At 42.3% G+C, this 24,702-nt stretch overlaps 1 protein-coding gene across 1 annotated transcript in view; it reads left to right on the top strand.

Moving 5' to 3' along the window:
* LOC144819631 (atrial natriuretic peptide receptor 2-like) overlaps positions 1–24,702 on the top strand; it is a 727,257-nt gene that overhangs the window by 607,681 nt on the left and 94,874 nt on the right. The window contains exons 13-14 of the mRNA XM_078677447.1: positions 5,057–5,176; positions 22,512–22,605. Coding sequence (XP_078533573.1) covers positions 5,057–5,176; positions 22,512–22,605 — 214 coding nt within the window. The remainder of the gene's footprint in view (positions 1–5,056; positions 5,177–22,511; positions 22,606–24,702) is intronic.

Genomic DNA, 24,702 nt, shown 5'->3' with positions numbered 1-24,702 from the left:
GGACAGGCTTTGCCTCTGCTGCGGTAGCGGTTTGGATCCCACTGCCATCATAATCTGGCAGTGGGAGAATCAAAGATAGCAGGGCCGGGGGACCTCACCGCCGGCCTGGCGGTGGCGGTCCTTCCACTATCGTAAGAAGCCCTTTAGTTCAGACTGTTGGAGGTGTCTCCAAAGGCTTTGGTTAAAATGGTAGCAACAGCCTTGTATGTCTGTGTGTGGGTATAGTTTAAGGATTGTTTGGATCATGGATTGTTCAAAATTAATTAGTATTTTATGTGGGGAGTAGTTGTTTGTTTTAATTTTACTTTGGGTTATTAGTTCTTGATAAGTGCTACTTTGTTTATTAGGTAGTAAGGCGCATATGATTGATATATTTGTGTTCTGATATTTACCATGTATGGTGTATATCTGAGTGAATGGTTTGGGGCAAATTTTTAATGTCCCATCAATCATCCACGTTTCACAGTGGCTTAGTTCCAATAGGTTATCTGCTCTAGCATATATCATAATGCATTTATCATTATTAAGGTTATCATGTAAGAGGAAGGGTGCATCATTATTTTTGCCGGTTAAGTGTTCGGATTTTGGATATCTTGGTATCTTCTAGGAACAGGAAGAGTACCATTGGTGGCTTTTTACGTTCATGCCATTAAGTGTTTCAAGGTGGGTCTAACTGGTAGCTAGTCTGTGATGTGTTCAGGCACTTTAGGGAGTATATCTTTTATGATTGTAGTTGTGGACTCTTGGGAACTAGTGTTTGCCTCTCTTAAATCTTGCAGGACATGTCTTACTTTAATTCCTGTGACATTTGGTAGGTGGTTGTGTTTTCTTACATAATAACATCATCTTTTGTAGTAGCCCTCCCATAGCAGGCATTTGAGTACTATTTTACAATTCAAATTGATAGCTTATGTGCTTGGACGTTCATGGTTGTAAGTGTAGGCCATGTGAAAGAGTAATGTTTTCCTTTTCTGTGCTGTGATGTATCTTCCTCTTTCTGGGGTCTTGTCTGAAAATAGTGTCATAATACTATTAATTACATGTTAAAAAAAATTACATTACATTTATATAATCTAAATACAAAGTTATTGTAATAATTTTCAGTTTTATACCTATCTGTGTTCATACTGGTAATTTCAGTCTTAGATTTCTGGTTTTCTACTGGGGTGTTGAAAAGTGGGTCAGCAGGCTCCTTTTCTGTTGGGGAGAAGTTGTTTAACTTTTATTTCAAATTTCTGTTTGTTGGTAGCTGCTAGGGACTGATTAATTGTGTTCTATTTTTTAGCATTTAAGGGTGACTTGCTACTTTGAAAAGTTTTTATTCTACTTACTTTTATTTGTCTTTTTCCGGGTATGTGATCGTTGTAGTGTCTTTATGGCTTTGTAGTTTGTTGATGGTGAAGTACTTTATCTGTAGTTCCTTAAGTTTGAAATATAAAAGAATTATAATGCTTGGCTAGTAATTTATGGTTTTAAATTGGTTAATTAATGTATTTATAAGCTAGTTTAATTAAATGTTTTACTTACTTTAGATGGTAGTTATAAGTATTCTTCAATTTCTCTTTTCTGGTTTTCTGTTGCAGACTTGGTTGAGTATGATAGTTTTTCAGTGTTCATAGTTTTTGGTGTAGTAAGTGATCACATTTTTAGTTCCTTTTATATTGGTAGTTAATTGATAATATCATTATATTGGCTACTTTGCTTTACACTTTGTTTTGATTAGTGTTTCTTAAGTTTAATTGTATTTTCACGTATTGCCTTTCATGGTGAATGCCAATTAGTGTTTGTTTTATAATGTTATATATATGTTCCTGTTTGTAGTGTTATTTTGAATGTAATATTTAATTATATATTTAAATGTATTTTTTCTATGTTTTTATTTTAGTATTTACTGTAAATATTTTTTTAATAATATTTTTATTTATCAACATAAGTAAAAAAAATATTTTTTAACTGCTTTTATTTTGGTGATCGATATTTGTGTTTTTGTTAGGTAAGTATAGGAAGGCAATATTTTTGTGAACAATATTTGTTTGCTGATAATTTTGTGAATAAATATGACTCCTCTCCTTTCCCTCAGCTATAGGAAGCCATCAATGTTGCTTTGCATTTTGGAATGTTACCCAGTTCGGATAGTCAACCCATTCTTCAAGATTAGTTTACTACAAAAAAAATTTCAGGTCAGGTTTGAATAGACATAATACCAGGACAACTTTTGCCAGAACGTGAGAGAAAGATGTGAAAGGCTGAAAAGTACTCACATTATATTCCATTCTTTTTTTGTGAATCTTTATCTTCATTTATGAATTACAAAAGCAATTACATTACTCAAAAAATTCTTTTAGCATTAAGTTCATTCACATCCAGATTTATCCAGAACCAATTAAGGAGAGAGCAAAACATACATATATTACCTACACAAACACTTGTATACACTGAGTGGACACCTAAAATTGAATAAAGAAGTAATGAAAATAATCATCTTAGAAAAAAGGAGGGGTGGGATTGACATATGGAGATCAATCTGTTAAAAAAGTTGTTTCTAAATTAAAAGATAGCATGAATATGGAAAAACATAGCAAATATCTAAGACAAATGGCGTGACAATTGACCCATTATGTTTCCCTTAGAGCTTCAATATCTTGAATATGATCCCCAAATGCAATCACACCGGGTCACACCCTTTTATCTAGAATAAGAGCATGGTGATTCAGTGTACATTGAGAGGAAATAGTAAGTGCTGAGGCACGAGGATCAGTGGAAATGACGGAAGAGGAGTTTTGTTCTCAAGTTAACTCCTGGCTGCTTTCGTAGACAAGCCCTATTTTTCTTGGAACACAAAGGAATAGGCCAGTTTGCATCATCAGAATCATCCTGAAGGTACAGGTAAACATTGGAAGTTATTGCCAAGCAGTAGAAAGGATGCCTCTTTTAGATCTGGCAGCCATCTGCTATCTATCAATTGCTATCCTTTGGGAACATTACAGAGGTAGTAATATTAATAACGTATTGCTATATCAATAACATAGTTGTTGTCTTAAATAAGGCAGCATGCACAGTGTTTGGTACACAGACTTGGACTGTGTGTATTTTCCAGCTGACATTTCCCTGGTGGTTTGAAATTATTTTCCAGGGCTGCTTTTTGTCATAGACTGGCCCCAGTGGAACTAGTCAATCACAACATACATTCAGAAAAACAATGTAACAAAAAAATTGTGCCTCTCTCACAAACTTTGCTAACAAAATGTCATTCCTGTGAGGAAGTATATAAGGGATAAAGTACCCCCTGGAGTACATTAGTAGCATATTACAGGTCACTGAGGAGATCCATTACCATATAGGGGAATGAGTCCGAAGACCAAGTTCCTTTTTAAGGATATGGTACTCTGAGTTGACTTGCAATATCCTTATCATGTACTACAGGGGGGTACTTTATCCAATATAATATACTAGCAGCCCGTCCCGACCTTGTCCGGGAGCAATCAGGCTTCCCCGACCCCCGCCTGCCCTGACATTGGCCAGCAGCCCGGGCCCCCTTCCGACCCGTCCCCCGGCTGCCCCGACCCCCGCCTGCCCTGACATTGTCCTCCGGAGGCTTACCTCACACAATTATGCCAGAGGCCCAGTGTTGCAGTGGTGGCCAGCCGCAGCGCCTGAGGCACTGGGGAGCTTTCTGGGTAAGTGGGGCTCTGGCGCTCTGTTTGCAGGGAGGCGAGGATGAGCAGAGGTTGCAGGGATAAGAGTAGGAGTTCACAGAGTATGGAGCGGCCGGCGGGAGTCGGGAGCTTGAGCACAATTATGCCAGAGAGTCCCCCGCCTGTCCCGACATTGTCCCCCGGAGCCTTTTTGTTGTAACTTCCCATCCCCCGCGTGCCCCGACCCCCGCCTGCCCCGACATTTTCCCCCGGAGTCTTACCTCAGCCGCCGCTCCTCAGTTCAGTGCTCCTCGCCGCTCCGCCGGTCCGCTGCTGCTCACCGCCTGTGTGCCGCTCGTCAGTGCTCCTCCCCCGCGCCATGTCCGCCGCTCCTCCTCGCGTTCCTGGACGCCGCTCCTACTCGCGCTCCTGGATAACGACAGCACGCAGGTCGCGGCCTACTTTTTTTTAAATGTAAATTTTTTAAATATAACGTATTTTTTACATTCATATAGCCTATGTTCATCTGCACACCCTGAGGTTTCCAACGATGTATCGGGTGTGTGGATTGGCGCTGTGGTTTCCGAGTTTACCCGCCTCAAAGCCTCAAAGTTCTTCCTTTATAATAGTAGTATAGATGACTACACCATTACCCTTCACTCAACCCACTTAAAAACTTGGTGCGTAGCTCTTTCATATTAAAGAGAGAGCAGGTTTGCAAACCTGTAGAAAAAAAATAAAAACTGTAGTATTTTTTTTTATTATTTATTGATTACTTTGTCCTGATGTATTGCATTTTATCATAATTGTATAAATTCTTACTTTTGAAAAATAATAAAGATATTGAACAAACAAACCTCTAGTGCAAAATTAAGCACATCAAAAACCTGTTAGTTATTTGTTACAAACAGATATTAGAAACTGTTCAACTGAAGTTTTTTTTCATTTTTAAGAAAAAGGTACATTAGCTCGGAATGTGTTGAAACATGAAGAAAGATTCTAGTTGTAACTATCTATGCAGTGCAAAAAATAAACATGTTCTCCCTGCTTGTACTTGTAAGCTACAAATAGAGCTGAAGAAAGAAAAGCAACGTTCTGTTGCTTTAACCAGCTGCCTCAATTATGCACTAGGTATAGCAGCAGGCATTGTGATGTCAAAACTCTACTGTAATAACTTATGATTGTCAATTCCTGATGTCTCTTCTTTAAAATCGGCGACTGTGTGTGACACACGTTGTTGATTTTATAAAGTTTTATAAAAAAATTTTATAAAAAAAAAAAATTTATAAAGAAAATTAGAGACTGGTGTTTTTACGTGGATTGTAAAATCCCATGTATTATAACTATCATAAATATCATCTTGTATTTATACTTACTGTTAAAAACAGTGTACCACTAACTTCTTCCTCCCTTTCTTCCAGCTGATCAGGAGGTGCAGGTCACAGAATCCAGCTCAGCGCCCCACGTTCGAGCAGGTTAAGAAGCAGTTATACAAGATGAATCCAAACAAAGTTAGTCCTGTGGACATGATGATGAACCTGGTAAGCTATGATGTAGTGTCTGGTTTGATTAGGCTATCTTTAGACCCTAATTTAGAGAGAGCAAAAGTGTTCTCAGCACGCTTCAATACCCATATATTTATGCATGTGTGTTAACTCAACTCCCCTGAACCACAACTGAAAGAAAGTCAGCATCCATGCATTCTGGTGCTCAAAGGTTCCATGTACCATAAGAAGGAATACATACAATATGTCAAGTTTTAGACTTTGCAATGTAGAATTCCAAACAATAAAGATGCCTTAGACCCTAAAATTATTTTAAATGGATGTTTACAGCATAGCACTCTTAAAATCTGTAACAGTGCTGGTGCACTGTGATAGCCTCCCAGAGGAAATCACAATGGGTTGGCATATTGGTGACTAATACATCTATTTGTATTACTCGTAGTGCAAATAAGATTGGATCATGGGGAAATGATTCTCTATCACAATCCTACCCCATCCTGCCTTTGCACTTAGAATAAGGTGGGGTACAGCTATCAATAATGCAAAAGGTGCTATGATTCCGGGGCCCAGGAGTCTGATGAGCCTGCTGAACTCTGAATATTGGGATAATATACCTCCAAACCAGGAGTCAGGGTGTAAACTAGGGCCCATGGCACCCCTGCTACGCACATGAGAAGAACAATGGTTAGCCCCTTCCAAGCTGTGAGGCATTGTTTGGTCTGTGTCAGTGCACTTTGAGATAGGCCCATAGTGAAGCTCATTGCAAGGAAAGGTGTCAACAGCTCTTGCGTACAAACTTTTCTAATAGCTGGAGGATCGGTGGTGGTAGTGAGGGTATGTTTGCAGAATTTGTTCAGATGTGTGAGGCTCCAGTATAAAGCGATCTGCAGTTCAGTGAATTCCATAAAGGAGAGACGTCTTCTGACTGGGCGTCAATGAATTCTTAGTGTTCCAGATAGGATATCTACTATGACCTGAGTATTAGTCCAAAGTCCTGGGTTTATTGCAGGTTGGCAGGATTTATTTTCTGTGATGCTCTGGATAGAGCATATTTGCAAAGTCCAACTTCATTCCTGTAAAATCACCATGGCTTTATGGTAGTGTGGGATATACTGTAGGTATTACATTCCCTGCACTCATAGATTAATTTGCTTGCTTTAATGAGCCTTCCCTTTCTGATCTGATGCATCAGTTCTTTGCATAGGTTAAATGGGTGCCTTAGATAATGGCAGTGGTGGGTGATGGTTTCAGCGTAAGATATAGATGCATTTAAAGCAGGTAGTTATAATGTCCGTGCAGGAGGGAAGGAGAAGAGTCAAAAGAACAGCAGTCGGAAGAGACTAGATGAGTGAAGAAAGGAATGGGAGCTGAGTGGGGGAGAGAGGTAAGGTGGGTGCATGAAGAGGGGAAGGATCAGAAGGGGGAAAAGGGAGGGGAGCATATACAGTGGGAGAGACGATGAGTAAGAACAGAGTGTGGAGGAGAGGAACTCATGGAAAGCGTTGTGGAATGTGGTGTGCTCAGGGGGGTAGGGGAAGGCCAGGAATGAGAGCAGTCAGTATAGAGTAAAGTTGTGAGGGGGAGCAGAGGGGCACACGGGAAGTTCAGATTTGCCCTCTATTTGGTTAACTGGGAAGAAGGGAAAAGACTGAAAGTAGTGCGAGAGGAGGAAGGAAGGGACAGAAGGTTGAGCAGAAAAGGGATTTAGTCTTTGGAAAAAGGATTTGTATTCACATTTCTTTATCTTTTAATTGCAGGCCATCACCAGAAGGTTTCTAGGCGCTAATGTTCATGCATGTTAAATTACACCAGAGCGATTACAGTAAGATGGTAACATTTATATCCATCAAACAGAAGGAAACACCCAGGGGGTATATGTACAAGGACTTAATGCCACCAGAATGTCACTTTGTAAGACGATCTACTGGCGTTAAGTCCATCGCCTTATAGACAAGGCAGCATTAAGACACTTAACATGGCTTAATGCCACCTTGTAAATAAGGCCCCCTCTCACGTTACACTTAGCGTGAAAAGGGCGGGCCATGGGTGTTGGGTTGGGTGTTCTGCTGCAACACCCATTGACTTTGATGCTACCCCTTATTTACAAGGGTGGCGTAAACATGGGGAGGTGCCAAATTTATGACAAAAATAAACATGGCCTTAACATGGGGAAATAAGGAGACATTTTTTAATTCTCCTAATTTTTGCTGTTTCTATGTGTGCTGCATTGTGCAATGTAAAGCATTTGAAGATAACAAAAGCTTCTCTGAAAAGTCTACACATCATTGGCCAAGAACTTGCTGGAAAGGCCTCAAAGAGAGGGACTGCACTACTACACAACTCCAAGCCGTCCGTCATATGGAGTGATAATGCTCTAAGCGGATGCAACCAGGTTTTGAAAGAACATCAAAGTGCAAGACAACACTATGAACAGAAACGCTATGAAGCTGAGATCAAACACGTGCCTGACATCACAAATAGATGCCTTGAGGCAAAGGGATGACAGAAATGGTCATCTGCTTATCAGTACTGCTTAAAGAGAGTCATCATGCCACAGGGCTGATGGAGTGTGCCCCTAGGAAGCACCCGGGTTTGCTTGCAGGACTGTCCATACACAAAGCGGCACACCACCAAAGCTGCAGAGTGGTGCTCAGAACAACTTCAAAGGTCTCATAAGTTCAGAAAGCCAAGATTGGTGAATGGAATTTGAAATTTTGTTTTTTCGGCGAAGACCAAGAAAGAGTTCACCTTTCCTGTCATTATCAAACATGACCTAGAGGCCAGCATGTTGCAAGTCCTCAGAGTTGGGTTGCACAAACAAGATCACCAACCAGCGAAGGACAAAACTCTACTCTCAACCTCTGTAAGTTCCACCACTGGCCACAATGCCGCTGCCTTCTTGAAACCCCCATTCGATGTTGGCAAAAAGCTGAATATTGGCGACAAAGATAGAGACATTTGATGATTTCATTGATGCGATAGAAGAAGCAGATAGCAAAAAGAATATCAAGTACCTTAAAAATCTTGCTGGTGAAGGTTTAAAAGAAGTCATAAAATGCAGCGAGCTGACAAAATTACATATAGTCAAAGCAAAGCAGCTTTGAACCTCAAATTCAATCCAAAGCCGAATGTAGATTACAAAACATATATTTTCCATCCAGAGTTACAGAAAAATGGTGAGACCGTCAACAAATTTGTGGATAGACTGGATACGCTAATCCAACACTGTCATTTCAATTCATTTAATGATGAGGAAGCTATATGTCTCAGAGTGATTGAGGGATGCTTGTCAGACTCATTCAGACAATGAATGCTGACAGCAACTCATAGTCTGGAGCGAGTTGTCATGGCTGCCAGAGCTAAAGAGCATACAGATTGAGAAGCTGCTGACATGGAGGCCAGATGTGCCCAGAGTGAGCCTGGCATGAATGTGAAAAGTAAGCCAAAGCACAAAGTAGGGGGATATAGAGTGATTTCTCCAGGGAAAAAGAAGTTGTGTACATTTTCATTTCCACACAAAGGTAAACGTCCCACCATTGGGCACATCTGCAAAGGCTGTGGAGAGGAGAACCAATTTGTAGTGGTTTGCAAGGTAAAGGAAAAAGTAAGGGCACCAGCCTCCTTGTGGGATACGCGTTTAAGTAGGCGTTTCAGTCATAGGTTGGCAATTGGTCCAGTTTCCTGTTTCTGGACTTTGCTTTTTACAGATCATTATTCCTAAATACTCGGTGCGTTAGTCTAATTGGCTCAATTAAAATTAACGTAGACTACGTCTCCCAGGATGCACTAATATGTAAGCCTAGTCCAGGATTAATGCTAAAGGATTGTGGCCCGGCTGCTGTTTTTCAAAGAATCTTCAAGTTTGAGTAAATTTCCAAAATGGTATTTTTCACTTGCAATGCCTGCGGGCAATCCTTGAAGAAAGTGCAAGTGGAAAAACACTTAAGTGAATACAGTAGCAGTACATGCTTTTCTTTAATTGATTGTGGCAAAGACTTTGGGGTGATGATCATAAGCATCATTTGAAATGCATAAGCGAAGGTCAGTAAGTGCATCACGGCGCAAAGACAAAATGGCTGCCCAAACGTTCCAGAACCGATGTTCAACGCACACTCCGAACGGCAACCAACCAAATCAGCAGAGGCAAATCAACACCAAATGAAGTTGATTGACATCTAAATCTGTGTCAAGCAGTTCTTCAATATCAACGTCAAGCGAAAGTGAAGAAGATGGCTGTGTCATGTAGATGTTTAACTCAGAGAAACGTGTGCATGTAGGACTAGCCGCCTGTGAGGAAAATTAGCGTTACAAGAAAAGTCGACAAAAGCGACAAAGTTATTCAAACAATGTCTGAAAATCCCACTAAAGGTCAATGGTTTTACCTTTCAATATTGATAGTGGTGCATCTATAAATATTATGCCTGAGTAGAAATATAATGAACTGTTTCCATTGCCGCAACTTATGCCATTGAAAACATATGTGTACTAATGGGCTTCATTGAAGCCATGAGTAAAAAGTCAAGGTTCATTTGTGGAAACGATGAAACACTAGAAGATAAATGTACGAACATTCATCCATGTACTTCAAGGTATAGCATCAAGTGCTTGTTTACTCAGCTTCATCACAGCTGCTGACATGGGACTGATATCAGTGAACCATAACATGAATGCACATCACAAAATCATAAGTCAATTCATTTAATTGTTTCATGGGTTGGAGAGGCTCAAAACTATGAAACTCCAATTACACATTAATGAGGACGTCCGTCCTATTGCTCAAAGACACTGACGAATTGCCTTTCAGTTACAGAAAGCTGTTGAAAAAGAATCCATTCTCAAACACAATATCATTGAGCGCTCCACTGGTTCAACTCCATGGGTTTCCCCCATGTGTTATGTTAATATGTTATGTTAATAATTTTATAAAGCGCACAAATAACAATGGGTGTCTTGAAGCTAGTGTCCAACATGATGACAGAACAAATGCAGGGAAGCTGAGTTTTTAACAGATGTGCAAAAAAGCCACGTTTTCAGTTGTTTTCTAAACTTTAGAAAACTGGCTGAGCTCTGAGATGGTCAGGCAGTAGGTGTCTCCATTTACAGGTGAAATGGGAGAAACGTTTTCCTCCTCCATGTGCTTTTTTGGTTCTGGGAATGTTTACCTGTCTTGCTGCGCTGGACTGCAGGGACGGAGTAGGCACATACCATTTTAAAGCCATGAACTTGATTCATACCCTAATTGGTAGCCAGTGCAATTCCCTAACAGTTTGCGAAACTGAACAAAATTTATGAAAGTCCATCAGTACATCAATTTGGGAGCCTACATATAAGGCATTGTAGTAGCCTAATTTGGACACAACTGGGGCAATTATGAATGTTTTTCCTAGCTTCATTTGGAGAAAGGGAAGAATTTTCTTTTTTTATATTCTCAGAGTGAAAAAACAGGAAGATAAAACCTGATTGGTGTAGTCAGTGAATGTTAATTTAGTGTTAAAGATGAATCTTTAGCTTTCTGGACAGGCAGTGTGAGGGGCTTGATATTAGAGGGCCACCTCGTGGTGTTCGAGTGAGAGATGTCATTGCCAAAAAAAACACCTCTGTTTTTTCTGAGTTTAGTCTAAATCAATTCTTCTGCAACCAGTCAGCAATGCCACTCATAAAGATATTGAATTGATTGGCCACCTTCTCTGGTTTAGAAAAGACACACCACTAATTGTTGTGTTATCAGTGTAGAAAAATACTTTGAGCCCGTATGATCGAATAAGTTTGATCAAAGGTATGACACGCACTTCAAAAAGGGTAAGTCCCAAAGAGGAGCCCTGGGGAACCTCACGAGGAAGGAAAAAAGGTGCAGATGTAAAATGTCTAAGAGCAACCACTTGCTCCCTGTTGGACAAAAAGGAGCAGATCAATTTTAGAGCTGTACCTTTAATGTCGATGTTTTCAAGACGGTTGACCAAAATAAAATGATCATCCATGATGAAAGTGGCCAAGAGATCAAGCAGGATCAAATCCGCCTTGCCACCTCCATCTATGTTAGCTCTGATTTCCCCTGTGGCTGCCATTAGGGCGTACTCTGTGCAATGGATGTGTCTGGACCCATTCTGTGACGGGTTGAGCAGATTAGTAATTTCAAGAAAAATCATGATCTATTGATTCATCCCCTTTTTGAGGATCTTGGCAGGAAGAGGGAGATGCGAGAGTGGCCTGTAATTCTTCACGTCAGAAGGATCAAGGTAAGGTTTCTTTAGATGGACGCTTTTTCCACATAACTGAAAAACAACCAGAGATAAAAATCCTGCTTAGGAGTGGTATGAGATGAGCTGAAATGTTTTTAGAGATATGGTGACGAACCTGATGGGGGCAGGGATCTAATGGAGCACCGGATTTAGATGTTTCAATAAGGGATGTGACCTTCTCTTCAGTGAGTAATGTAAAAGTATTCCATAAGGGAGGGCATTGATTTGGTTTAGTGGAGATGGTTTACTCAACTAACTTTGTCATTGATTGCTATTCTGTACTGTCCAACACTGCAGTAAATACTAAGTATATATTATTTACTTTAGTATGAAATAATTCAGCTAGTTTGTTGCATAGCTGTTGGTTCGGAGTGACTGCATGTTTATTACAGCAATTTATCTAATTTTAAGTTACCAATTTTCTTCATGGGGCGATATTTTATTACTGCTGGTGCATTGGGAGTGAGTGTCTTTTTTGTGTGGATGATTAATTTAAACATAATGGCCCTATGGTCTGTTCAGACAAGAGGCAGAATTTTTCCAACAACTAGATCCAGGTTATTTGAAAAAATACAATCAAGCATGTGATTGGCTTTGTGAGTTGGATGTTTCACCTTTTGTGAAAGGTTGAAGCACTACAAAATATCAATTAACTGCTTTGTATCCTTGTCATTCATGCATTCCAGATGAAAGTAAAAATCCCCAAAGATTGTAAAGTTAGGAGTTTCTACCCAAGATTCTATGAATTCTAGTAGTAAATGAATGAAGTTCTCCCTGGGGCCAGGGGGGATAATGAGTCTAAAGGCGCATTGAGGAAATACGTATTTTTAATCTGTAAATTGACCAAGAGGGAGTCTCAGTTGCGATGCAAAAGGGGCTTAAAAGTGACTCTAGACTGGTTGTGGTATATGATCGCAATCCCACCACCCCGCTTGTGTTGTCTATCCACTCTGATTAAATAATAGCTTTCAGGCATAGCTATTTTAAAATCTATGTCAGAAGCCATATCTACACAGGTCTCCGTTAAAAATGCAACATCAGGATTTTCTGACTCCTTGAGACCAGCTAATTCATGTATGTGTTTTATTAGTTATTTCCTATTTGAGGAGCAGACAAGCTAACTCATAGTCTTGCATACTGGGTCTAGCGTGGCTGCGTGTCAATAACTGATCGATCTCCTTGCCATGCCGAGGCCATAAGGCAGGGTGAAAGCTAAAACTACATTTCTGGCGCCAATTATGACAAGAAGTTGCATTGAACATCAAGAGAATTTACCTTTGTTGCCAATTTCTAGGAGTACTGGCCTGGAGTAGCTCTGGAGGGTGGAAGAAACAAGAGTCCTAGCGCTTGGTACTGTGCGGCTGCAGACAGGCGTAGATAGGCTTGCCATTTGTGCGCCTTCAGCACGCAGGCATCATGGGTCAGCTGTGTGTCGGCGCCAGGCATGTGGTGGCAGTTGCAGTGTAACTACGTCACAATAAGCATCCCTGGGCTCACTCTGCTCGATCAGCAAAACCATGGCAGACCAAGGAGCTCAGGAGCATAAGAATTCCCCAGAAAGGGTGAGTCCTGTTAAGTGCCTGCAAGATGAGTGAGGTACATAAAAGCTTCGAGTGACTGCAGCACAATTTAAATATGGAAGACATAAATCAATACAAACAACTCGAGAGTAAAATCCCCCATCAAAGTCAAAGTAGCACACATGAAATTTTATAACAAAAATATATTATAATAGGGAACACAACATTAACAACGTGCCCTGCAGTATATTAAACTACTGTTAGACCTGCCTGTCCCATAGTGGTAGTACCCAAAAAGGACAGTGAAGGAGCTGTGCGCATCTGCGTGGATATGGGTCAAGTGAACAAGGCAATTGAAAGAGAACGACATCCAGGTCCGCACATTGATGGCATTATAACACAATTGAACGGTGAGAAGTTATTCTCTCACTTTGATCTGAATTAAAGATCTCATCAGTTGGAACTTGAGGAGAATTGTAGGTACATTACAACCTTTTCTAGACATGTTGGTCTATTCCATTACAAAACACTATGGGCCTGATTATGTTCTTGGTGGATGGCTTACTTCATCACAAATGTTACAGATATCCTGTGTGGCACATTGCATGTTACATATGATATAATGGAACTGTAACTGGCTGGACAGCATATCTGTAACATTTGTGATGGAGTATTCCATCCGCCAAGATCGCAATCAACCCCTAACCTTTGGTGTGTCATCTGCTGGACAGCCGTTTCAAGATGTCATTCGACATATCATACAGCCTGTCATGAATCCTTTCAATTATAGTGATGACAGGTTAGTTTTCAGAGTTACACAGAAGGAGCATGAAAAAGCTCTCGCACAAGTGTGTCAATTGCTCATTGATGCCAGTTTTTTTGTTTTCTTCATATTTGTTTATTTTGTTTCTTAAGGGTAATGAATACAAGTCAATACGACCATGGCACATCTATATAACTGGGAGCAGCATTGCCTATAAGGTTTTGCACTGATGGAGAGGGGGGTATAAGTGGGGTTGTAGAGGAAAAGTGAGAGGGTGGAGGGGAGGCGGGAAGGGGAAGAGGGAGGAGGTTAGGGATGAGAGCAGAAAGTAAGTAGACTTGTACGTACAATAGTATCTTCAATAGCAACAGTAGAACAGCTCATGATGCTCCACAGGTAGTAGATATCCAGTGGGGAGACTTCATGTTACAGGAACATTTGCCAGTATATGGCATGCAGGAAGGCCTGTGTTGTGGAAGCGGTGGTGCATGTATGGTATAGAAGTTAGGGGAGAGGAAACCTTGTGTTGAGATAGGTTGATGATCGTTATGTGATAGGGAGGGGGGGAGGCAGGCAGGGGTGAGAGTCATAAGTAGGCGTGGTCAGATAGCCCATGGTTTGCTTCAGGTGCAGGGGGTACAGCAGTAATCAGGTGGTGTACTTGGTTTGGAAAATGAGAGGGTGAGCATGTGGTTTTGTGCGGGCGGATATGTAAGGGAGGGTGTGTCTGAGTCTCAGGGTGTGTGGGGTGTCGATACAGAGTCAAGCGGGGCAGGGTAGTCCGCGGTCTTCCATGTAAAGATTGTACGCCGGAATACTGGGATAGCATAATGGCTGTGTGTGGGTGAGACGGTGCTAGGGAGGCGCCTGCTTACGCTGATGCCATTTTAGCTTTGAATGCAGAGAAATGTGAGTTCCATAAGAAAAAATTTAAATTCTCTGGCCATATTTTTTCCAAAGAGGTCATGACACCCAATCCAGTTAAAGTGCAAGCGCTGTCAACTGCCAGTCCCCCACAAGATGTTTCTATGTTGCGTTCATTGCTTGGCATGGCCAGCTATTGATCTTGATACATACAAGACATTGCCACTGTCAGTGCACCATTAAGGGACTTGGTGACAAAGAATTTTTCTTTTCTTTCGTCACATGAATGCAAGCAAAGCTTCCAGAAAATCAAACAAGCTACTTCATCCAAAGCTTCATGCTGAGGTTGTTGTTGACCATAGCCCTGTCAGGTTAGGGCCATCCTTGCAAAGCACAGCGGACACCCGAATACTCGAAGATGTATTGTGGCACGTTCAAGTTTAAAGGTGCCCCAAACTGAACGTGCTTAGTCACAACATTAGAAAGAAAACTTAGCTGTGTTACGGGTTTGTGTATATTTCCACATATTCTTGTATAGGAAGCCCTTCAAGCTTGTGACACATCATCAAGCATTGTTTACCACCTTTGCAATCCAAAGGCAAAAAGGCCTCCTTGCATTGAACGTTGGAGTCTGCAATTGCAAGAATGGAACTACACTATTGTGCATCGTCCAGGGAAAGATCAGAACCCTGCAGACTACTTCTCATGAGTGCCTCTACAGTGCCCTGGCAGTCATTCTTAGATGGCTGAAACCTTCATATATTTCATAGAGAAATCAAGCACAACAGTTGCCACTTCATTGGAACAAATTGTCACTGACACAAGTCAAGATAATGACATGCTAAAATGGAAAGACATTATTATACATCTGTCTTGGTACCAGCACCCTTGACCTCTTACCAGTGACAGTGAATACCAGAAATTAATAAATGTCAAAGATAAAATGTCTGCTACTCGTGAAAGTATTATTCTAAGAGGTTCGAGAATTGTCATTCTGAAAAGTCTGAGACAACAGATAATTGAAATGTCCCATGAAGGACATTGTGGAATTGCTGCCACCAAATGAGCTCTCCGCCACCGAGTCTGGTTTCCACATCTCGACGAGAGCAAGAGAGTTGAAAGAGAATTGAAGGCCTGTCATCTCTGCAACTGCCTGCCATCAAAAACCACTCAACATAGCTGTCAGAGTTGTCAATGCATGCATAGGAAAGAATGGCCATTGACTTCTTTGGTGCTCTCGGCAACGGATATCACCTAATGGTGATCATTGACGAATGCTCCCTGATTTTCCATTGATAGAAGATCTCTCTTTTATCACTCAAGAGAGAGTCATCGAGAGATTAGACAGCATCTCTATGATATGGGATGTTACAGCAATCTTATAATCTGACCACGGCCACCTTTCAACAGTCGAGAATTCAGGGACTTTCTCCGTCATCTTAATGTGAAGCATCAGAAGAACATACTTTTTTATCATCCAGGCCAATGGCCTAGTTGAACATTTCATGAGTACTGTTAAGAAAGCTATAGCAGGAGTACCCTATGCACTCGCAAAAAATTAAGCAAACGTTGTGTAACAATCATAAGACAATGTACAGAAAAACAAAGCAACAGAAAATTGTAGGGTTCTCCAATGGGAGAGTAGTCCGATGCAATCCTTTATTGTGTTAGACAGCCAGCCGACACGTGTTTCATCGCCTATGCGAATCCTCAGGGCTGAAATAACCAGAGGAGCCTCTGGATGAGGCAGGCACCTTACACTTTGCGGTATTCGATGATAAGTGCCACAACTGCAATGTAGGGGCGGATGAAAATATACACCGCACAAATATCTTACACATTGCGTTTTTTGAGAATACCACAAATTTTCTATCCAATGGTTTAGACTTGTTACAAGTGTCCATTTTTTGTGCAGTAATATTCAACACAACATCTCATGGTATCTGAAAAACAAATTATTGCTTCCACTAGTATGTGAGAAACATTACATTTAATTGCAACAGAGTGCAACCAAACGCATTCGTGGCGAGTGTGCGTATTCCGCGCGATAAAAGATTGTGCTGGTGTTGTTTAAGTGAAAAAGTGAAATAAGAATATAGAAAGGAGAATCTAGGGGACGTCTTCATTAATCACACCCTGGCGTAGTTAGTGACTCTTATAATATATATAGAGATGTTCAATAAGGAAAAAACATATATTGTAGGCTCTCGTGTAAGCGGGTGCAACTAGTAGTGATCGATTAATCCACACTTCGTGCAACGTGATACAGATCAAAGTGACGTGAGAGTGCGGATTCATCGTGGAGATAACACATACCTATACGTGGCTGTGTCACACCAGGAGGTCTGTAAACATGATACAAAACGAAGGAGGGGAGGAAGAACTCATCAGTCCCACAACTTTTCTGAGAGCTAGGGCATGTGTGACAAGAATCGAAATTTCAATGAGAACAATGCTCACCGCTCTGCTGGTGATACTTCCGACCCAGCAGGGCCCGTAACCTTAGATGAGAAATTTCAGGGAAGTGACGTCCACACTGTACAGGGATCAAACAATGTGGGTGATGAGATAAAATAAGGGAAAAGGCCAAAGTCTCAATTGATTTTTAGAATTAGAAAGTAACTAAAAGGGTTCAATGTTCGAGCATCTAGTTACTGCAATGCACCAAAAAACACAGTGTGTCTGTATCTCAAAGTTAGAGTATCCATCACAGTTAGAAACACGAATAGAAAATCACTGATTACCAACATGTATCTCTTTAACTCTTAGTCATTTAACACTCAAGAGTGAACAGGCACTGAATTGTGCCCTTAATCTGTGCAAGGGACTCGCACTCAATGAAATTAACTATGAGTGCATTCGCGTGTAATTATCGTGTGTGTCAGTAGATCAAATGAAGAATTCTCGACCATAAGAAAATATAAACACCCATATCTGGCATAAAACAATTCTCAATAAACACAGCTTACCCCTGCAATCAGTAGCGGAAGATCAATATGAAGAGTCTCGATAGGAAGTCTAGGTAACGCGTGAAACACTCCTAAAAACGTTCAATTCTGTAATGTTACAAAATATATATATGAATCAGTGCCCTTAGATAATGCAGGACACAGCCACGTATAGGTATGTGTTATCTCCACGATGAATCCGCACTCTCACGTCACTTTGATCTGTATCACGTTGCACGAAGTGTGGATGAATCGATCACTACTAGTTGCACCCGCTTACACGAGAGCCTACAATATATGGTTTTTCCTTATTGAACATCTCTATATATATTATAAGAGTCACTAACTACGCCAGGGTGTGATTAATGAAGACGTCCCCTAGATTCTCCTTTCTATATTCTTATTTCACTTTTTCACTTAAACAACACCAGCACAATCTTTTATCGCGTGGAATACGGACACTCGCCACAAATGCGTTTGGGTGCACTCTGTTGCAATTAAATGTAATGTTTCTCACATACTAGTGGAAGCAATCATTTGTTTTTCACATACCATGAGATGTTGTGTTGAATATTACTGCACAACTGCATATGAAATGCTCCATTGTCACCTATTTGTTATTTCAGCCCTGAGGATTCGCATAGGCGATGGAACACGTGTCGGCTGGCTGTCTAACACAATAAAGGATTGCATCGGACTACTCTCCCATTGGAGAACCCTGCAATTTTCTTTTGCTTTGTTTTTCTGTACATTGTCTTATGATTGTTACACAACGTTTGATTAATTGTTTGTGAGTGCATAGGGTACTCCTGCTATTCCCTTAGTTGGTAGTTCTTTCTACTAACTGTTGAGTGGTTCCAAAGGTTTCCCACTCACCCAGTTGACCCACTTGTACATAGCATGCTATACTTTGATGCGTTCACAGATGGCAGTGCACCCTTAGCGATTCTGACATCATAAACCTTTTAGGATTTGTCTACTGTTAAGAAAGCTGTCCAACATGCTGTACTAGAAAAGCTCGATCTTAAAACTGTCTTTAATTCGACTCTTCGAGCCTATCATTTGACCCTTCACTCAACCACAGGTTAAAGCCCTGCAACCTTGATGCGCAGGAGAGCCATGATGACAAAGTTACCTCAATGTACCAACAGAAGATCAAATACCAAGGAAGAAACCCACATGAAAGACTAGGATCATAAGAGGAAAATGAAGGCCTATCCTGACAAGCATCAATATGCAAAAGATATTACGTTCACTAGAGGAGATTAAGTGCTTGTTTGTCAGCTTAGAAAACAAAAGTCTGATGCTCCTTTCGATGCTGAACCATTTCAAGTTCTGACCAACAAAGGACACATGGTGACTGCCCAACATCCTGGGAAGTCCATTACTTGTACTTCCTCGCATTTACTACATGTGGCTCATCGCTCATCAGGCACTGTGTCAATGTAGAGACTGGGTCAGAAAGGACACTTCAAGACCCCCTGACTGTTGTTGTTTCTGCATCCCCAATTCCGGTCATGAACACTTCTACTGCCTGTCCCCAGTTTACGAAGACACTCCCGGGACGTGCGATGAGAGCACCATGAAGGCTCACTGAAGAGCTATGATTGTGTCTATATTTGTAAAAAATTGCAATTTTGTATGTATCACGGATATTTGTAGTGTCATGTGAGTTTGTAATGACCAAACGCTTTTGGCTCCTGATGGACTCCACAGAACTGTGACATAAGCATTAGAGCGTGGTGGAGCGAATGCAGGTTTAGAATATTGACTTTGCAGTTACTTGCAGAAGATTAAAGACTTGGTATACTGTAATCCGTGTGTGGCATAGTCATTGGCAAGTACCTGGGCTGGGGAGGACACTACACCTATGTGGCCTGGCGTTGAATACAGAAACTCTCCCACAACTCTACCAGTATATGCCAAGCTTGTTCTGCAGAATGTCCTACTATTCAAGACTGGGACTCACACACAGCTCTGGCAATGTACCTTAAACCTTTCCTACATTACACTCTCTTGATTAGTAGCAGAGAGGACTATGGTGTGCAAGGGAATGCAGGGATTAGCAGTAGGGAGATTAGGCACAGAGAGATTGGAGCTGTGAGGGAGAGGAGTGGGAGCAGATGGGGTGGGCAGGGTGCTGAAGAACAGTTTAGGGAGAATGGTGCGTGAAAGGAGTGCAAGAGGAGAGAGAGTTAAGTAGAGTACTACCCGTGCAACTGTGCCCTGCAGCAACCCAGCTAATCACGTACTGAAACTAACATTCAGCTATGCCAACGCAATTTAAACGTTACCTGAAATACCCCATGCCATTCTTGCTCTCCAAAACACACAACTGTGCCAGTGCACCCCAGTCCTAACCTGCAGCACAGCCAACTATTCGAAACTGCAACCCACACACAGCTAGCCAGTGCGAATGAATCCCGACCTGGAGCTCTCCTGCTAGTCCTGCACTGAGATTCACACACAACTCTGCCAATGTACATCAGTGCTGTACAGCAACCCCTCCCCTTGCAGTTCTTTTATTGTGACATACACAGCTCTTCCACTGCACCTCATCTCTGTCTTACAGCACACCATGATAATCCTGCACTGAGACACACAGTTGTCGCCCAGCGCAACTCAACTTCGTTCCTAATACACATTGTTAATCGTGCACTGAGAATAGCCCACAGCTCTGCCAGTGCAACTCAACTGTGTTCTGCAGCGCGCCCTGCCAATCCTTCACTAACCCTGGCATGCAGCTCTGCCCATGTACCTCAAATCTTACCTGATGCATCCTGTGCTACCCTTGCTCTCCAACATACATACATCTGCCAATACATCCAAGGCATGACCTGCAGCATAGCCTGCTATGTGAGGAGCAGACTTACTTGCAATGTTTATTGCTCCAATTCCCCAATCTCATCCCCAAACACCCCACAACCTACTTCTCCCCCTCCCCCCGTACAGTCTTTGATCCCACTCAATTCTGCCTACTCATGATTATCATGGGGTTGGGGGGGGAGTCTGCCCTTTGTGCTGGGTGAAAATGGCAGAGAGATCACGCTAATATATATAAATGAAGGGACGAGGGAAGGTAAAGTCACTCAGAAACCTCAACCTCATCTCTGTGATGAAAACATTAGTGTCCTAATTTATGTGTCTAAAGAGAGAAACTGAAGGTTATGTTACCTAAAGTTGTACACCAATTCTGCATTACATTTGCTGCTTGCAGATTAGGAGATGGACTATACAGATTATGCTCAAATAATAATATTACCGCAACTGAAAATGACGAGATTATTATTTGAAAGAATTGCTTTAATTTAGTGTTGATAGTAACGTTTGTTGGCTTTTTTCACCAAAGCTTTTTACTTATGCTATGAGCAGTGGTGTAGCAAGGGGCGTCATGGACTCTATTTGACGCAAGAAAAATTGCCCCCAGAGTGGGCTGTCATAAGTGTTTGGTTAAATATGAAATTGTAATGTAGCCTATAGGTATGGAAGCAGTGGGCATTGTGCATGAGGTCCATATCAGTGCTAGAGTCTTGTTGCTGGAAACCTAGCACGTAAAGATCTGCTATTTTAATATATACATCCACTGGGGTGGTCCTTGATTTTGGGCCTATTGGAGTTATGATATTGAAGCTTACGTAAGGAATTGCGACATTTGCTGCATACATCATCTGCTGCATCATTTGCAGATTTTAACAGAAAAATTCGTTTCTCATTCAAATGGATCAAAAGTTGCTTAAAATACAACAACAGGGTGTTGCAGTACAATGAAAGTCACCTCGAAAAGACTGACCAGTAAATTTTATGTGGCTTATTGCTGCATTTGGGTATTAAACTTGTACTAATGAAGTGAAATTGTTAACGTGTATACATTTTTTTTACAATATAATGAAGTAATGATATCACAAGATATGCGGTACTATGCCATCTGATTTGACTGATCAAGGCCACATAATTTATTCAACCCTACCCTATAATTTGGTCCTCCCCTGCCGCATAATTCCAATAGCCCTGGTCTTTCTTGACTATCCCTTTAATATGTAGCATATATTGATGTCATATCTTGGGGCCTGATTGCGATAGTGGTGAATCTGACGCAGACAGGCTGTCGGTGGTGGGTTCACAGCCATCGTGCGGCCATTTTCCGCCAACCAGATTGTGATGGCGGGCGGTGTGCTGGCGGGTCCACCCCCATAAAAAGTCTGACGGGAATGTACTTCATGGGCCAGTTGCGGGTCCCCCTTGACATGAGGCAGTTCATGTATGCACTGCATGGTGCATGCCACGTGGTGCAGGGAAATGCAAACAGTGCATTTTTAACATTGCGGCGGGTGCTGCAGCTAGCAGCACCCGTCACAATGTTAAATATAGCAGATGCGACCGCGTGGCGGTCGCATCATAATGCCCACTGTGGGACCGCTACCTTGTAGGCGGGTGGTCCCACTCTCTGACACGATGGTGGACGGACTTCAGTCCGTCTGCCATCGTACTGACCCCCAAGTTTATTTTTATTAGAGCCTTCTCTTGTATGGGGTAAATGACTCATCCTCAGTGGTTTGGTATAGTTGAAACAGGGAGGAGAGCCTGCCATGGTTGTAGTTCTTCCATGCACGATACTACAGCATTTCACCTCAGGCACGGACTGTCTGTTTTTTCCACTTAGACATTCCTGGGTGCTGTCACCTTTGAGGGCCAGTTATTTTGCTGCTGCCACTTTCTCCAGCTTGTTTTTTTGCTGCTGGCACCTCTGTCACTTTCTCCATTGACGCCAGGTAATTACAGCAGCTACGGGGTGGACATCTGCAGAGAGTAAGAGGAGAAAGAGAGAGATAAGAGCGAGGAGAAAGGGAGCAGGGCTGGTTTGAACATTAATTCCAGCTGCTTTTAAATTCCCAGTAGGCCCATTTTGCACCCACAGTACCAGGCCCAGTTTGCTTGGTCACTCTACTCTGCATTAATAGATGAATCGTACCACTTGGATATTCTTTCCAGAAAGATTGACGCTGACTGAACTTTGTGCCTGTGATTGTGTTATTTCAGATGGAGAAGTACAGCAAGCACTTGGAGGTGCTGGTCTCTGAGAGAACCCAGGACCTGATGCTTGAGAAGCAGAAGACAGATCGCTTACTTTACAGTAAGTTGGTAGATCTGGACTCACTCTTTGGTAATGGACATCTCATGTTTTAAGGAAAAAGAAAGAATGACAGTAAGGCTTTTAGTATTTTTTGTAATGGTAAAAAGACTCCTTGATTTGACTGCTCTATGCTGATCACAGGGATGGCAGAATCGAATTCCAGACTGGGTAATGTGTTATTTCACAAACTCCTCTTATTGGTCAGTAAAATATAATACAGCTCAATCAATCAATAGAGTGCGGTTAATCACCCATGAAGGTATCCATGTGCTGGGATCCTGCTGCAGTCAGTTGACGAGCCATGTTTTGAGTCCCTTTTTGCAATGAGAGGTGGATGAGAAGGTTGTTCCAAGACTTTGAGGTGAGGTAGGAGAAGGAGCGGCCTCCGCTGTGACTTCGTTTGATGCAGGGAGTGTGTGTGAGGGTGACAGAGCACAAGTGTCTTAAAGGTTGGTGGTAGATCAGGAGGTCGTTGAGGTATGCTGGTCCTTTGTCCTGGAGGGTCTTGTATATGTGTGAAAGCATCTTGAATTGGCATCTTTTCTGGACAGTGAGTCAGTGGAGGTTCCTGAGGTATGGGGGATGTGGGTTCTTTTGGGTAGGTTCAGGATGAGTATGGCTACTGAGTTCCAAATTCTCTGGAGTCTCTTCAGGAGTAAGGACGCAATTCCTGCATAGAGTGAATTGCCGTAGTCGAGTTGGCTGGTATCTATGGCTTGGGTGACGGTTATCATGGTGTGGACGGGGAGCTTTTGGAACATGTGAGGGGTGTAGAAACAGGTGGAGGCAATAGCATCTGGCATTTCATGGTGAGTTTGCTGTCCAGGATGATCCTGAGGTTACGGGCATGACCTGTCGGTGAGGGTGTAGGTCGAGTTCTGCAGGTCACCAGGTGTCGTTCCACAGGGAGGTGTTGTTTCTGAAGACCAGCACTTCATTTTTGCCCGTGTTGAGCTTCAGGCAGTTAGACTTCATTCAGTCAGCGATGCTCATCATGCAGTTGTGGAAGTTAGTCTTGGTGGTGTAGGGGTCTTTGAGAGTGAGAGGATGAGCTGGGTGTCATCAGCATAGGAACTTATGTTGATTCCATGGGTTTTGTCTATGTTGACCAGGGGTATCATGTAGGTGTTGAAAAGGGTGAGGCTGAGTGAAGAACATTGTGAGACACTGCAGATGATCATCTTGGATTCTGACGTGAAGGGAGGTAGGAGGCTTCTCTGGGTATGTCCTATGAGAAAGGATGCCATCCACATGAGGGCATCTCCCTGAATCCCAATGTGGCAGATCCTTTTTATAGGGTTGTGGTGGGATACTGTGTTGAACTTTACTGAAAGGTCGAGGAGGATCAGGGCCCTGTGTTAGCCCAGTCGAGGAGGGTTCTGATTTAATCTGTGGCAGCAATCAGGGTGGTCTCATGCTGTGGTTGGTGTGGAAGCTGGTCTGAGAGGTGTCCAGCAGGTTGCTGTTCTCCACATGTTTGGTGAGTTGTCGGTTGATGGCATTCTCAAGGACTTCGGCAGGGAGAGGGAGCAGAGAGATGGGTTGGCAGTTCTCTAGCTTGCTTGGGTTGGTGAAGGGTTTCTTGAGGAAGGGTCTGACCCCTGTTTCCATTGATCAGGAAAAGCAGCCATGAGAATGGATGACTTGAGGAGGGGAGGTGAGTTTGATGTTGAGTTCCTTGCTACAAAGGTTGAAGAGGTGGTAGGGGCAGGGGTCCAAGGGTACTCCAGAGTGGATGGAGTTCATGATGCCGTGGTGCCATGTGTGGTGGGTGAGCTGTTCCCTAGCGGTGAGCAGCGGGTTTTCAGTGACATCCATTGGCATAAGGAGGCTGTGGAGGTCGGTGGTTTTGTGTTCGAAGTTACTGTAGATGGTGGATATCTTGTTGTGAAGGTAGTTCGCCAGGGTGTTGCAGAGTTCCTGAGATATGGGAATTGGGTTTTTGGTGGCTGATGGTCCGAGAACACTCTGACGATGTTGACAAGTTCCTTGTTGTGGTTGGAGCTGGCTTTGATGCGGTCTGCCAGGGCGTGTATTTTTGTGTCTTTCTGGAGTTGATGGCATTTGTTGAGTCCTGATTTGAAGGTGGCTTGGTCC

The sequence above is a fragment of the Lissotriton helveticus genome, chromosome 2_1 (genome assembly GCF_964261635.1).
Source record: "Lissotriton helveticus chromosome 2_1, aLisHel1.1, whole genome shotgun sequence".
NCBI classification, from domain to species: domain Eukaryota; kingdom Metazoa; phylum Chordata; class Amphibia; order Caudata; family Salamandridae; genus Lissotriton; species Lissotriton helveticus.
Note: the sequence above shows the minus strand (reverse complement) of the source record. Positions and strands in the feature narration are given on the sequence as shown.